Raw genomic sequence first — 17,532 nt, 5'->3', positions numbered from 1 at the left:
TAGATGCTCAAAGGGGTGAATGAGCTCTCTAGGGCCTCTTTTATAAAAGCCCTAATCCTGTTCATGGGGCTCTGCCCTCACAACCTAATCACTTCCCAAAGGCTCCACCTCTTAAGACCATCCATCACCTTAGGGGTTAAGATTTCAACATATGAACTTGTAGGGGACATAAACATTCCATCATAGCAGATCACATCATAAAATATGTAAAAGAAATTGTTTGCCTTTGGAATGCTTTTCTATATATCAAAATCAACTTATTAATGACTTGAGAAAAAGTCAATCATAAGATATATATATATAAAGCTAAATTTCACTGCCTGTTTGCATACCATAATATATGTAGCAATGAATAAATTTAATAAACTCTATCCTAAGTGTACTATAAAACTTTCAGACTATACAAGTTATGATCATATCAAAAATTTATAACACAAACTGAGGAAATTATCTTTGTAAATAGATTATGATTATTGCTCAAGCAATCCATAAGCATAGTAATAGGTATAATGGCAATAAAAATTACCAACAGAATAATACAGAGTTTTAAATTTAACTGTCTTACTGATGCCGGTAACAACTATAGGATGTTGACCTAATATTTTTTTAAGAACTTGATAGTCTCTAAAATCAAGCTGGTTTTACCAACATTTCTAGCATGCCCAAAATTTGCCAGGCTGCTATTTTGAACATTTACTCAATATGACTCCTGCGTCCAATTCAATTAAATTTTATAAATTTTAACTATGTGCAAAGACTGTGCTAGGTACTATGCAGAGTACAGGGATGAGTCAAGTACTAACCCTATTTTCAAAAGTTTACAAGTAACACACAAGCTATATGCTAATTACTACTTTAAACATTTCTAGTTTTAAAATTTTTACACCTTGCTTTAGATTATCTGTCTTTAGCATGGATATCATGAGGAAAAAAAACTCTGTGGCATTAAAATTTAAAGATACTGTGACTCTTCAATTTAAAAAGTCTACTGCCAAGCACAGTGGCTCACACCTGTAATTCTACCACTTTGGGAAGCTGATGTGGGAGGATTACTTGAAGCCAGGAGTTCAGGACCAGCCTTGTCAACAGTGAGACTCTGTCTCTACAAAAAATAAAATAATTATCCAGGTATGATGGCAGATGCCTGTAGTCCCAGCTACTCGAGAGGCAGAGAAGGAGAAGGATTGATGAGCCCACAAGTTTGAGTCTACAGTGAGCTATGATGACACCACTGCACTCTATCTAGGCCAGGCAACAGAGCAAGACCCCGCCTCAAAATAAATAAATAAATAAATAAATAAATAAATAAATAAATAAATAAATAAATAAATAAATAAATAAAAAGTCTACTTAAAAGTCTCCTTTCAACATAAATATTAAAAATACGGCCAGGTGCAGTGGCTCACGCCTGTAATCCTAGCATACTGGGAGGCCGAGGCGGGAGGATACCTTGAGGTCAGGAGTTCGAGACCAGCCTGAGCAAGAGTGAGACCCTGTCTCTACTAAAAATAGAAAGAAATGATCTGGACAGCTAAAAATATATATAGAAAAAAATTAGCCGGGCATGTGGTACATGTCTGTAGTCCCAGCTACTCGGGAGGCTGAGGCAGAAGGATTGTTTATGCCCAGGAGTTTGAGGTTGCTGTGAGCTAGGCTGATGCCACAGCACTCTAGCCCAGGCAACAGAGTGAGACTCTGTCTCAAAAAAAAAAAATACATATCCTGCAACTAAATTTCATGTTAGTGAAGTGGTACAATGATATTAAAAAGTTTTTAAAGAACCAATCTTATCATCTACTTAACTTCCTCTATACAAAGATAACTTTATTCATATGCTTCTGAAGCAGCCTTGGTCATGTGATCACAAAAACTCATGAAAACATATTAAATAAAAATAATGTTACATGTAGAGGGGCACTGAAGAATGATCTATAAATAAATACTGATAAGTAAAATACTGATCCTTACATATATACTTCATTGTTTATATTTTTATTTTTCAGAAAAAGACATAAATATTACACTTGAATACATTTCTCACTAGTTAAATCACAATTCACTTTATAGTTAAAATTAACTTATATCCAAAGATAGTCCTTTCCTGTATGATTCCATTATTTTAAAAAGCAAAACACTTTAAGTAAGAAAAAATTTACATAAGAAAGTTGAAAACAATTATTTCAATAAAAATGGAAATCAACCGCCATATCTTTTCTTGAGTTCTTCAAGAGAATTATCTTCCAATCCTGATTTGTCTATGTGGTTGAATAATACATGTGCAACTGAAAAAGAAAAAATATTTCTCCATCTTAATCTCATTTTTTAAAGCTAAGCAAAATGTAAATTAAAGGGAATAATCAAATATGTCAAACTTTTTACATTTTAAAGTAATAATTAGAATTATTTATAAATTCTAATTCAGATATTTAAAAAGCCAACCCACAAATAGAAAATTATACAGCATTCCAACGTTTCTTATCAGAATATTTTGCTTTAGCAGTATAAAATTTTCCCTACATCCTCAATGACATTACTCTTACAGATTAAATTTAACTCATTTTGTATTACCTTAAAAGTTTTTGCCCTACCTATGTAGCAAGTGTACTTTTATTTACTTAATATTTTTATTTCAATTAACTATTTTTCAAACCTAAATCATTTTATTTTAAAAGAAAATTTTATATCACTACTGTAAATTGAAAATAAGCAATATCATCAATGAAATCACATTTGATGAACTAGTTATATAGTTTTACATTACATAATAAAATAAAACACGTAACTAAAGGTTAAAAAAAAAATTTGTCTAGGAATCATGTAAAATCATCTTTCTTACCACTGATTGGTCCACAGTCAACACTTCAGAAAACATTATTATAGTTCATGCTTCTCAACATTAAAACTGGAGAACTGGCTAGCTGTTATTAATGATAATGGCAATAATAAAAGATAACAACAGCTAATATTTACCTAATGCTTAGTTACATGCCAGAACCATTCTAAGTGCTTCCTATATTTAACTTAGCAGAGACCCAACCAAGACAGTATTGCTGGTCTGCCAGCCTGAAGAGCCCACTCACATTCTCAGAGTACACATTGAACTTATCACATAAGAGTGACGAAAAGTTCATTCATTGAACATACTTAAACTAAGAAGTTATGTACTTAGCACCGAGCCTCAGTGAACAAAACAGATAAAGTCCCTGCTCTCAATGAGCTTTCATTCTATTAGAGAGAGAGAGAAATAATAAACATATACATGAAACACTGTCAGCTAGTTACGAATTATGAGGAAAAATAAAGCAGAGTAAGAAGACAGAGGGTGATGGGGGTGGTAGGAGGCAGGCAGTTATTTTAACTCCGGTTCGTGAGGAAAGGTGTCTTTGAGGTGGTGACAGGTGAAAACTGGATAAAGTGAGGGAAGCACACAAGGTGAAGATACGTGGGAGATAGTCTAGGCTAAGGGAACAACCAAAGTCCTCAAGGCCAAAGTTTGGCAATTTGGTATACTAAAAAAATATAAAGCCAGTGTGACGGAGCACAGTGATTGAAAAAGAATGGTAGAAGATGAAGTCAAAATAGTAATAAGAAACAGTAATATTTTTCAGGAATTTCAGGTAATGTTTTTGATTAAAGATAAAGCAGAAACTTTTGGGTTAAACTCTATTTTTTTAAAAATCTCTAAATTATATATCCACTTCCCTAAGTATAATATAAAAAGTACTTTTCTTACTGATTCAGAATCATTCAATGTCACTGCTAGAAAGATAAAGAAATAAGAAAAAGAACCCAAGTATATTTAGTACAGGAAGCATATGAAAATGGTACATAAAAAACTGACATTCTTGTATTTGAGTGATTTTTTTTCCTTTTTCCTGAAACTGGAGTATAGCCGAAAACTCCGAGTAATTGAAGTTTCTGTGTAGTACGATTTTATTTTAATTAAGGTTTCCAAAAACTGACTTTTTATGCCAAAGACTGAGATGTGGAAATAAGATACAATCCTTCAGAATCATCTCCCACTCTAATCCCTAAATTCTACAATCCAGCCACACCATTTTTAATTCTCTGAACTCAATTTGTTCTTTCCTGCCTCAGAACCTCTGCACACCTCATTCCCTCAGTCTAAAACTCTCTTCCCCATGCCTTCATCTAATTGACTCCTATACTTCTTTGAGAATTCAGCTGAAATCAAACTCAAGGAAATTAGCTCTCTCAGAACGGATCCAGGGGTGGGGTGTTCTGTAAAGTTTAGATTCAGTCAAAGGCTGCACTTAACAGTTCAGAAAGCCATATGTGGCCTTTTGGCCACAGGTTCTCCACCCCTGGATCCTTCCCTATATCCTGCCCAATTACATGCTCCTGTGACTGGGACGCTTTACATACTCAATGACAGCAAGAACTTAACCGTTATGTCATTTATTGCATTCTCAAGTAGAAGAGCCCAAACTATGCAACTGGACTGGCAGGGTTCAAATCCTGGGCCTGGCTTCCTAGCTATATGACCTGACCAAGGAGGTTAAGGAACTTGACCAAAATTCCTTAACCTCTCTATGCCTCAGTTTCCTCCTTTGTAAAAGAAGAATGAAAATTGTATCTCTACCTCAAAATATTGGCAGGACTAGCAAATATAATTTTAATTGTACTGAATTATAATTCATATTTAATTATATATACCCTATACATAGTAGTCAATAAATGTTTGCTATCACTTGTTGACTGAATAAAGGAACATACAACAATAAATAGATATGGGAAAACTTTCTTTGTTAGAACTTACTCTTTTTCTCAGTTTCTGACATAAACATCACAGCCATATCAAACCTTTTTAGTTCAGAAAGTCTTTGTAAGATTTCAAAGATGAGTGATGGTTTTTCTTTCCTGAAATAATCCAAATATAAAAACAAATGATCAGTTAAAAGTAGCTCATTTAATTCTGTTTACTAATTATACACAATATTTCTAATTATACACAAATCATGTCATTTTTCTTTTCTCCCTGGATACTGTCTATGTTTTAAGTGCCCAGATGAAAAGAATCATCAAGTCAACTGAAGAAATTATAATACTCTTAAATGAGAGCATAGCATAGAAGCTATCACTCTGTTACAACACCAGTCACTTCCATACCCTACTTTTCTATACCTAAACTAAGAAGTGTTTTTTTCTCCCTTTTAAACTTTTCCTTTTTTATTATTTGTACTTGTCATCTCTTTACAACTTCTATAACAATAAAATTTACTACAAAGAAAATTTTGCTATATACAAGGCATTAATATCAAAGAGGATGAATTTCCCAAATCATTAGAAACATAATATCGTTACAGTATGAGAGTATAGTAAGTTCTTTCTTAATGACATCAGTAGGTTCTTAGAAACTGTGACTTTAAGTGAAATGGCATACTGTATAAGGAAACCAATTTTACACAGGCCAATTGATATAAGCAAGAGTTAAGTTCCTACAGCATACAGTATTCACATTTCACTTAGAGTTGCAGTTTCCAAGAACCTATCCATGACATTAGGGGAGGATTTACTGTATAATTTAAAAAATTCAACTTACTCAATGTAAAAGTCATGTAGAATTTTAATAATTTGGTTGAATACATCTGGATCCAGATTTTTCTGAAACAACTTAGGATACAAGGATGGTTCAATTTGCTTAGAGAAAAATATAAAGAGTTAAAAAATTAAATTATGGCAACATCCACATATCACAAATTATTTATATAATAACTGCTCAGGTAAAAATTGTAAAGAATAACTACTCTGCATTAGTACCTAATGAGTAATAATGGAGCCACCTTAAAATGCAATTACAATAGAAGAATGAAAGTTAGAGGAACTGTAAGATAATCACTATTCCAATGAGAGAAAAATCTTATGAGCAGAAGAAATGTATACCACCTAATAGAGACAAGAAACTTGAGAGGGCTCTCAAAGAGCAAAAAATATAACTAGACATTTTCAAAAGGCAGAATTACATAAGATAATGTATTTTGAAATGATTGTATAGTGAATAATTATAAGGAAGTGTTATTATCATTACACTTGAAAAAGACCATGCTAATCCATTATTTGCTGAATTTCATATGATTTGATTCTTTTTCTTGGAGCAAATAAAAACTCATTCTCAGGAGAATGAATGTCTAAATACTGCAAGCACTCAATACATTTTAGCTTCCTTTCTCCATCTTGAAGGATGAAGGATTAAGCTTAAGCTATGATATATGAAACTGGATTAAGTTATGTTAGACATATAAGAATTTGACACAGAATCTATTTCCAAAGCAGAACATCAAGGTTCCCTGGTTGCAAATACTTAAAAATGGTCTGGCCAGGGTGATATATGTATCAGGCAAAGGATAAAAGCATTTTCTACATTCATATGATATGAAGAGCAAATATAGCACCATTATCATATAGTGACAAAAGAAGTTCTTTGACCTCTTGCTTATAACAGAACCACTAGCTTCCTCTCTCTTACCTTTAAGTACTTATACAACATATCTGGAGAACTTTTCAGTTGTCTGAAATCAGATTCAAGCTGGAATGAGTTTGCAGGAACTGGAGGAAGAACAGTAGTGACAAACTGAGCAGGTGTTTGTTCTTTCTCTACAGAAATCTTCTCACTGAAAGACTGACATACATCCTGTTTCAAATTGGGTTGAGGTCTGAAATATTTCAGAGGCATCAAACAGTTAAAAAAGAATCACAAATATCACAACTCAATAAATGAAACATCAATAAAGATTTTTAAATTTCTGACTTTATTAATATAATATCTATTTATATTCTATAAGTATTAATTATTTTTGCCTAATAAGAATATATGTACATTTTTGGCAAAACAGATTATGCCCTTGCAAATTTTCACATGTTGGCTGTTTAATGACTATTCTCATCTGTTGGACAACTAGGTTGACTACCTTTTGAGCACATCATTTCCATATATTTCAATTACTGTGTCACATATACGCAAAACTAAGCCTTTCCAAAATTTGAATTATCACAGTTTCAAGATAATTCAAAAAAAGGAAGAAATGCTTCTTTTTCAAAGAAAAAAGCTGCCTTATTAGGTTATTAAGTATGAATATCCGATTTCCTTAAGTACTAAGTTTGACAGTTGGTATCTCTGACATTCCACTTGTGACACTTCTTGTTTTATTTTTATTGTGAAGGTACGCCCTCAGTCTTCCAAATGTACATTTTGGCTTGTGATTATCTTTCAAAGTTGTTTTTAGAGCAATTTTTGTGAAACCATGGGTAAGTCAAAAATTCATGTTATTTTTTAATGTGAGTTCTGTTGTGGAATCAATGCAGTACAGATAGCTCAAAATATCAACAAAGTGTTTGGGAAGATGTGGCTAGCTAATGAACGCACATTACATCAATGATTTGAGAATTTCCATTCTGGTGATTTTAATCTTGAAAATGAGCCACATGGGCCGGGCACGGTGGCTCACTCCTGTAATCCTAGCACTCTGGGAGGCCGAGGCGGGTGGATCGTTTGAGCTCAGGAGTTCGAGACCAGCCTGGGCAAGAGAGCAACCTCGTCTCTACTAAAAATAGAAAGAAATTATATGGACAACTAAAAATATATACAGAAAAAATGAGCTGGGCATGGGGGCGCATGCCTTTAGTCCCAGCTACTCAGGAGGCTGCGGCAGGAGGATCACTTGAGTCCAGGAGTTTGAGGTTGCTGTGAGCTAGGCTGACGCCATGGCACTCTAGCCTGGGCAACAGAGTGAGACTCTGTCTCAAAAAAAAAAAAAAAAAAAAGAAAGAAAGAAAATGAGCCACCTGAGCGACATGAGAGGAAGGTGGATAATGATAAGCTGAAAGCTGTAGTGGAAGCGAATCCATCTCAACCAATATGTGAATTTGTGAATTAGCAGCAAGGTTTGACATTACTATTCCAACAATGTTGCACCATTTGAAACAAATGGGCAAGGTAAAGAAGCTGAATAGATCAGCTCCGCATGAATCAATCAAGCATCAGAAGATAAATCTTCTCAAAGCTTATCTTTCTTTGCTGTCATGACACAAAGGTGAACCACTTCTACACTGTATTGTTAACGTGTGACGAAAAATGGATTCTGACAATCACAAGCATTCAGCACAATGGTTGGATAAAGATGAAGTGCCGAAACACAGTCCAAAACCAAATATTCATCAAAAAAAGCTAATGGTGTCTGTCTGGTGGTCCAGCACTGGTATGATCCATTACAGCTTCATGAAACCTAGTCAATCAATTACAGTGATGTCCACTGCAACCAACTGGATGAAATGATGAGGAGGCTTGTGATTAAACAGCCGAAATTGGTCAAGAGACAGCCCAATCCTCTTGCAAGACAATGCTGACCACATGTCACACAAACAACGCTGCTCAAACTACAGCAGTGGTCTTGGACTTGGAAATTCTGTTATCCGCCATATTCACCACACCTTACACCAACTGACTACCACTTTTTTCTAGGCTTTGGACCACTTCTTGCAAGGAAAAATATTCAATCCTCAACAAGCTGTGGAAAACACTGCTCAGGATTTCATCACCACTTGCTCTCCTAGTTTCTTCGCTGCTGGCATAAACAAGCTACCGTTAAGATGGCAACATTGTGTCGATAGTTTAGGTGCATATTTTGATTAATTGTACTGCTTCTTCTTTAAGATATAAGAAACTACACTTCTGATTTGAAATCGGACATTTCATATTTAAGGACCTAACAGTATTTTTCCACAATCCATACTATCACTTTAAATAAAACTACTACTAAAGTTCAGTTTAAAAATAACTTTAATAGGTTTGTTAAGTGGCAGTATAGGAATACATGGATAAAGTTTCACTCCAAAATAAATCTAATTAGTCTACATCTTCTATATTCTCATCATTAAGGAAACATATGTAAACTGTTTTTTTAAATTCCAACAAAAAGATCCCACAATAGTCTTAAATATTAATGGATAAAATAATAGTAATGACAACATTTTCATGAAGCTTCCTTTTAAAAAATTAAAAATTTTTAATAGCGAAACATATATACTGAAGTTCTAGAAAAGAAAATGAACAAAATCAATTTGTTTAAGATACTTTTTTATCATCTCTAAATTCCCCACTATGGTAAAAAAAAAAAAAGTGATCATTCCTTAAGCAAAATCTCTAAGTATAAATAAAAAAGAAAAACTAGAACCTGAAGTTAAGCAGCTGAAAAAATTAGGGTAATGAATACAAATCAGAAGTCTCAGTAATAACAATTTTCCAGTGGAGTTATCACCATTCTAGATAATTACCAAATAACACTATTTCTACTCACTGCAGGGTTGAAGTATCACTGATTTCTTCTATTTTCAATACTTTTGCTCTTGGACTATCACTTGCTGGCAAAAGGTCATCTTGGCTCGCATTCTCCTTACTTGCAGTGCCTGTAGCCACTATTACATTTGCTAAATTAATAGGATTACTCTCTGGAGCAGCAGCAGCGGTGCTATCTGGCACATCAATAGTCTGTATCAAATTACCAGTTTCTTCAATAATAACCTTCTTGAGTAGTTTCTAAAACAATTAAAATCAATTCTTTAATTCAACATATTAAAGGTTTCCTATTTTAGGGTCACAAGTTAAAAGGCCACAGTGTTCTCACAGCTAATATCCCAGTTATAAGTAAATTCAATTTGGTGGCTAGACAGACTACAAAAAGCAATGCATAGTACCTATCCTAGGAAGGTCTAAATTGGGGAGAGAGAAATGTGTATGTAAATAAATACAAGGCAATGTGTATGTATAAAAGATGAAAGCACAAAATCCTAAGAGAACAGGCCAGGCGCAGTGGCTCACGCCTGTAATCCTAGCACTCTGGGAGGCTGAGGCAGGTGGATCGCTCGAGGTCAGGAGTTCGAGACCAGCCTGAGCAAGAGCAAGACCCCCGTCTCTACTAAAAATAGAAGTAAAAATTATCTGGCCAACTAAAAATATATATAGAAAAAACTAGCCGGGCATGGTGGCGCATGCCTGTAGTCCCAGCTACTTGGGAGGCTGAGGCAGTAGGATTGCTTGAGCCCAGGAGTTTGAGGTTGCTGTGAGCTAAGCTGATGCCACGGCACTCATTCTAGCCCGGGCAACAAAGTGAGACTCTGTCTCAAAAAAAAAAAAAAGAGAGAGAACAAAGGAAGGAAGATGAACACTGGCATTAGGGAAGCCTTCACAGAAAAAGTACACAGGAATGGCAAAGTGGAAGGATGCAGCATGGTCAGTGGAAAGGTGAGAAGTCCAGAGGGGCTGGTACAAGGGGAGGAGTGGTAGAGACAAAGTCTGAAAGGCTGCCTGAAGATAGCTTTTTACAAAGTGACTTGTGTGCCATGTCTAGGAGTCTGGACTTTATCCTAGAGGCAATAAAGCAAAGAAAAATTGTGACCAAGCCAACAGCAGTATTGTGGGCTAACTGAAGGCAAGAATAATAAGGGCAGACAATAACCAGCACTGTTTATGAAACAGACTAACATTAAAACCTAAGTACATTCTCTAAATATGTAGCAGCTGGATAAAACCAGCTGAGGATTAAATATTTGTCAAATAATATTCACAAAGTTGGTAAAAGTTAACCACACTGAATTTCCTATCTATCTATCTATCTATTTAATTATTTTTAGAGACAGGGTCTTCCTCTGTTGCCCAGGCTGGAATGCAGTGGGGCACTCCATAGCTCGCTGTATCCTGGGCTCAGGTGGTCCTCCTGCCTCCACCTCCTGAGTAGCTGGGACTACAGGTGTGTACCACCATGCCTGGCTAATTTTTTAAATTTTTTATAGAGACAGGGCCTTGCTACGTTGCCCAGGCTAGTCTTGAACTCCTGGCCTCAAGCAATCCTCCTACCTCAGCCTCCCAGAGTGCTGAGATTACAGGTGTGAGCTACCATGCCTGGCCTGGTTTTCCAATTTAATAAAATAAAAGATATTCACTATTTACTTCAATCACTAATAGTGCCATTTTCAATTTCTTAAGTATATATACAATACTCTGTTATATTTTATAAAATAACAATATTCTTTACTATATCATCATACCAAACACACAGAAATACACTGAGGAGCTATTGTTTCATCAGGGGTACTAAAATGAAACAGGTAAGAAAAGCTCCTTCTAAAATTTGCAAATATTGTTAACAGTTGCAAATAAATACTTTTGTATATGTTTGAAATTTGATTTTAAAAAAAGAGAAAAAACTTTCCCCAATATACTCTAAGTGTGCATTCCAACTATATAGCTGAATTACAAATCAAAAAGTTGTGAATACAAAAACTTTTGACATAGATATTAAACTCAATGGTAAAATTAGACACTCTACTAACACAGCTAAGATAAGACCTAACAGTAAACTGAGTGTTACTGGATGAATGTACAAAAATGAAAAAGCTATAAGCAAATTTTTAGCAGAATCTTGTAAGCAGTTCTATTTTAAAGAATAATCATGTTAAGTTAAGGACTTTGCTTTGCTAAGAACTATATCAGCAACAGTTTTCTACCAAGATATCAACCAAGCATGAACATGTGTTAGTGTTAAAAAACAGACAATAATATCTGACAAGCAATAATAAGAATTAAATCAATTCGGTCCCATTTAAAACCAAATCCTTTCATTGACAAAAGATGTGTAAATATATTATTCAAATTTATGAATTTACTAATAGATGGTCTCTGTTAAGTACAGACCAGTGGGTACTGGGAGCCACTGAAGGCCACTGATGATGGGGGAGAGGGACTGGGGAAGGAGATCAGCATGCTGGTAACAGGGGTAAACTATAAAATACACCACTACAGAAAGAAAGGACTTAAGAAAACATGAAAGGTTCAATTCATTCCTTTTTTAAAATTATGACTCAGAAGCATAATATTTTATTTGGCTCTATATTGTGGCAATTTCAAGAAAAAGAAGAGAAAATAAGAACAAACAGAAAGAAGGAAAGAGAAACAGGGATCAAGTTGTTGTTTTTTTGGGGGGTTTTTCTGCCCCCCTAACCTCTTAGAATGTGTAGCAACAATGGACCAAGTTTTAACATCGGGAACACAAAAATGAAAAAAAGTAAATAAAGCAAAATAAAATATTTTAGCAGAGACTAAAGGATCAGGAAAAACTTTCATTTACTACCACCCTGTGGGGAAAGCCCAGGCCCTAGTCAACCTACATCTCTCCTCTCCTCTACTCTTTAGAGAAGGTTTGCTAGAAATACTTCCAGGCTGTCAGCCCTTCAAGCACCCTGGCCTAGCCTCTCACCTGAACAACCCTAGCACTCTCTCGCTCCACTTTCTGTGGCCTTCCTTTCTTTCCTGACCGCTTTCCCCAGTGACCAGGCAGTCTCAGAAACATGTGACAAAAGAAAATCAACATTTGTTTTACCTAAAATCGCCCTAGCATTTATGCACATTATTTCCTTTGATATAAACTAATCTGTGAATTATTCTCAATTTAAGGAGAAAAGATAACACACGGATTAGGTAACTTGCTCAAGATTTCAAACTTTTTGTCTCAAAGGCATTATACCAAACTGCTACGGTCTACTTTTTGAAAACACCCACACTTCTATCATAGAGACTTATTATAAAAATAAACAGCAATTTTTTTCTCTTCCCACTAGAATACTAATTTTGTTTTGTGTTGGAACACTTACAAAAGGTTTACCCCAGATCTCTCATTTCACAGAGGTGTTTTGTTTTGAGATACTGCCATAAGAGATTCAAATTCATGCTGCATTTTCACAACTATTAATATAAATTAATTTTTAAAGTAAAGAAGAGAACCCCCCCAAAATTTGTAAAAGCCACTTATGGTATATTATTGATGGGATATCACATATACAAATATTTGACTTGCTACACGGTAATGTCTTTATAATTATGGACAGCAAGGTCTAACAAAGGCTTTAACTTGTGAATTAATTTTTGTAAAGTCTTACAAAGATAAAAGTTTTAACCACATTTAATTAAACATTCAATCTTTTACTGAACATTCAACCTTTACTGAAAATAGAATAATAGTAAATAAATATCATATGAAAATGAACATAATGTATGAAAACATCTAGATTTACGCTAGGCACACAAAACACATAAAACCAGTATTACTCCAGAAAATCAAAGAATACAGTCATTGTAAGTACACTGGAAAAGAATTAAGCTAAGGAATTTTCTATCTGCTACTAACCTGAAATACAAATATAGCAAAACAAATTTTCTTTTAATCATTTTCTTCCTTTATAAAAGGAAGATACAGATACCCGCTCTGACTTCCCAAAACAATGTGCAATGAATATTTTTAAGGATAATTTTGCCTGTTCTAGACTTTTTTGTCTTACGTGCTGATTTGAGATCTAACTCCTAATACAATGCAAGGATATTGTAATGAAAACCCAAACTCAGACAAGAACAATAAAAATACAAAAACATTAAGTTACTATAAAATGTAAAACCGCCTGACATCCCTTTAACATAATTTATATAGATACATTTAAATTTACAGTGTTAAATTAAAAGTCATTTAAAAAGTTACCCCAGAAACTCTAAACAGCTGAAATTTCCCTAATTTTATTATGTCAATAATCCTAGGAAGTATTTTTTAAAGATTCTAAAAAATGGCCCTACAAAGAGCTTTCAGCACCTCTTTTAAGAGTTTATTAATACAATAATCTGTTTTCAATTTTATTAATATATTTAAGTAGCAAGGAAAAAATAAAAGTGCTTTCCTTACAGTTGATTCAAGATGAGGTGGATTATCAATAGGTTTTATCATGTTTTGTCTTTGTGTGGAATCAAGAAAGACATCATCCCAGTTTCCTTTTTCAATTAAATCCTTGAAAATAAATTTGTAATCATAATTATCAAAATATTCAAATTAATTATGCAACAAATAAATGTATTTATGTTTCGGAAAATATGACCATATTTTGGTGAAAAGAATACATTACCTTTTTAATTTTGGAAAGTTCAGTTACTGCTTGCTTATTTCCAGGTTCCAGAAGTAAAACAGTTTCAAAATCTAAAGTGAATTTTTAAAAAAATTACAAAGTAATGAAAATACAGAGTTCAAAATAAGATATATTTAGTTAGTAATCCCTTTTATTCTCAAGAAATTTTACTCAGGATACAAGGAAACAGGTGAGCAAATAATAAGAACTACCGTTTACTGAGTGCATTTCTAGTTGTTTTATATGAATTTTCATGTAATCCTCACTACAATCCCACTTTACAGATGATAAAACTGAGGCCTAGAGGTCATCTAACTCACCAAAGCTCACACTATTAACAAATGACACAGTAACTCACCAAATATAAGAAAGAGTCTAAGAGAATCTAAGAGAATTCCAAACAATAAAATATTATTAAGCCTCAAAAAGAGGTGAAATTCTGATGCGTGCTATAACATGGATGAACCCTGAAGACATTATGCTAAGTTAAATACGTCAGATGTGAAAGGACAAATACTATGATTCCACTTATATGGAGTATCTAGAATAGTCAACCTCATAAAGACAGAGAGTAGAATGGTGGTCACCAGGAGCTGGGGGAGAGAATGGAAAGTTATTGTTCAGTGTGTACAGTTTTACAATGAGATGATCTGGATGTGGATAGTGGTGATAGCTGCACAACAATGTAAATGTACTTAATGCCACTGAAATATATACTTAAAAATGGTAAATTTAAAACAGTACATTTAATGTTATGTATTATTTTACCACAATTAAAAAAAAAACTCAGGGGTTGTACCTAAAGCCAGGCTTACAGACAAACTGCCAGATTTTAAGGACACATATCAGAAAAGAAAGGCTGAAACTCAATTGTCTAAGACTGCTCTCAAGAAATTATAAAAACAGCAAATTAAAGCCAAAGAAAGTTGAAGGAATAAAACAAAGAGCAGAAATAAATTAAATAGAAAACACACACGAAAGAACTAAGTTGGTTCTTTGAAAAGACTAAAAAATGAGTATCTAAAAGATAAGATCTTGAAAAAAATAATTAGTATTAAGAATAAAAAGAGACATCACTACAGATCTCACATTATCCTCTATCTCCTACCTGCTGATTCCCTTCCTTTTCTTTCCACACTTGCCTTTTTCCTTTTCATCTATAATTCAGATTTTTCATTAATTTTGATTGGCAATTAGCCAGAGTATACTGTATGCCAAGAAAGCAAAAAATAACCAGGTGCACTATGGAAGCTGCATTCCTCCAAAACCTATTCAAGCTAAACTGCAGAAAGAAAACATATTTCTTTAAGTTTGGCATCCTTGAACCACGGGAATGCTATATAAATCTCTACTTCTAAAACTTGGGAGTCTTATCAGGATGAATGAGTGCCAGCTGTTACAAAGTCTTACCTTGTTTGGCCTCATTTAGCTTTCCCAAAAATGTTCTTGCAGTTCCTCTTCTGGCAAAAGCTTTAGAATATGAGCCATCTAATAAAATAGCTTGTGTGCAGTCTTTTTCGGCTTCTTCGTATCTATTGAACATGACAAAATTACTGACTGGAAAAAATGCAGCTTATAGAAAAACTTCATATAAACTATGTTTCTAATTTTAAAAGCTTGCATATAATTTCAATTACCAACTCCCAAATCTGTGTTTGAGGGGAAGGACTATTTTTTAAATTTTTTATTCACGCTAAATCTTAGATTATAATCATTTGGTAAGGAGGGAAAAGGTATTGGATTAAAGATGAGAGTCTGATAGAAGAATGGAATTTATGATGGAAAAGTACTAGCAGAGCAGGCAAAAGAATACCATTACTGACAGCCTACCTCCTCTATGACCCTATAAGCACAGATCCTGCATTACCGTTTTTTTTTTTTTTTTGAGACAGAGTCTCGCTTTGTTGCCCAGGCTAGAATGAGTGCCGTGGCGTCAGCCTAGCTCACAGCAACCTCAGACTCCTGGGCTTAAGCGATCCTACTGCCTCAGCCTCCCGGGTAGCTGGGACTACAGGCATGCGCCACTATGCCCGGCTAATTTTTTCTATATAGATTTTTAGTTGGCCATATAATTTCTTTCTATTTTTAGTAGAGACGGGGTCTCGCTCTTGCTCAGGCTGGTCTCGAACTCCTGACCTCGAGCGATCCACCCGCCTCGGCCTCCCAGAGTGCTAGGATTACAGGCGTGAGCCACCACGCCCGGCCTGCATTACCGTTTTAACTGGCATTAGTTTTCCAATAAAACTTCATTAACATTTACCCACAGTAGACATCCCATACCCATAGAAAAATAACCCATACAAAATTCAGGAGTTACTATATATCTGAGAGCATCGCATCTGATACTTTGCATAAATTCTACTCAGCCGTGCAATCAGCAATCAATTCAGAATGACTGGAGACTACTCTATGATTTAAAAAAAGAGCTAAGAAGAGCTTTAAAAAAAAATAAGCACAACAAAAAAACTTGAGATCTTCCTATATATGAACATGACATTAGTGAATTACTGTTAATTTATTAGGAGTGATAACGGTACTATGGTTAGGAATGAAACATCCTTTTCTTTAGGGGTGAAATGTCACAATGTCTGTGATTTGCTTTATAATAATTCAGGAGAAAAAAGCTGAAATAAATATGACAAAAAAGGTATGGTTTATTAAAACTAGATGATGGATACATGGGCTTATTACACTACTTTCATGAAAGTTTGAAAAGTTTCCTAGGAATATTTAAAAAAAAAAAAAAAAAAAGCATATCCTATAATTACATTCTCCCCAAGGCCTAAATATGAATGCCATCTTACACTCAAAATAAGACCTCACATGAACAGAATCAGAATTTCTAATGAACTTAAACATCCCTGATTTCTTTAGTTCACTTTTCAGCAAGACAGAGAGAATATGTGTGTCCATGCCCCTCCCAATGTATTTCCTACTTATCTAATTATATTATTCCCTCATTCAAGATAACTTTTTGCATGGCACCTACATTTTATAGGATAAAGTCAAATTCCTTTGCAGAGCATAAAGTCAGGGGCTTGCCTGACTCTCTGGCCTTCTCTCTGCCACTGTGCCCTGCATCACAACTATAACATGGACCACTTGCCCTTTTCAGCAAGTGCCATGAACTTTCCCATTCCCACGTGTATGAACCTGCACTAGGACACTCAACCTGTTTTTTATCTCACTAACTCCTATTATTCCTTTAGATCTCAGTTTGGTTTGAACTATTTCAAGATGCTGCCCATGAATTCCCGTCCCTGGACTCTGTCTGTGTCAGTGTTCCCCCTGCCCTGTACTCCCATAGCACATACCCCTCATAGTATGATCATAGTGTATTTTAATAATTATTGGTCTCCTTTTCTGTCTCTGCCTCCCACCTTCAAATTTCTTAAAAACAACTGTATATTTATTATCTGTACACTTAACACCTTCCAGGGTGCCTAACAGAACACCTGACACATTTTAGCTCAATAAATGTTTGCTGAATAAGTAAATAAGAAAATTTCCAAACATCCTAATTCAAAGAAAATTCAGAAGATAAACATTTAGGAAGCCATTTTAATTGCATATTCA

The 17,532-nt window shown here is 34.5% G+C and overlaps 1 protein-coding gene across 1 annotated transcript in view; it reads right to left on the bottom strand.

Moving 5' to 3' along the window:
- Nucleotides 1–1,977: 1,977 nt before the first annotated feature.
- The window catches only part of RPAP3 (RNA polymerase II associated protein 3), a 36,876-nt gene continuing 21,321 nt past the window's right edge, over nt 1,978–17,532 (bottom strand). Inside the window, exons 10-17 of the mRNA XM_045555113.1 lie at nt 15,367–15,488; nt 13,957–14,027; nt 13,740–13,841; nt 9,315–9,553; nt 6,488–6,674; nt 5,564–5,661; nt 4,781–4,881; nt 1,978–2,282 (exon numbers count right to left, since the gene is read on the bottom strand). Coding sequence (XP_045411069.1) covers nt 2,197–2,282; nt 4,781–4,881; nt 5,564–5,661; nt 6,488–6,674; nt 9,315–9,553; nt 13,740–13,841; nt 13,957–14,027; nt 15,367–15,488 — 1,006 coding nt within the window. The 3' untranslated portion in view covers nt 1,978–2,196. The remainder of the gene's footprint in view (nt 2,283–4,780; nt 4,882–5,563; nt 5,662–6,487; nt 6,675–9,314; nt 9,554–13,739; nt 13,842–13,956; nt 14,028–15,366; nt 15,489–17,532) is intronic.

The sequence above is a fragment of the Lemur catta genome, chromosome 6, assembly GCF_020740605.2.
Source record: "Lemur catta isolate mLemCat1 chromosome 6, mLemCat1.pri, whole genome shotgun sequence".
Lineage (NCBI taxonomy): Eukaryota > Metazoa > Chordata > Mammalia > Primates > Lemuridae > Lemur > Lemur catta.
This window is presented reverse-complemented; position numbering and strand designations above follow the sequence as displayed.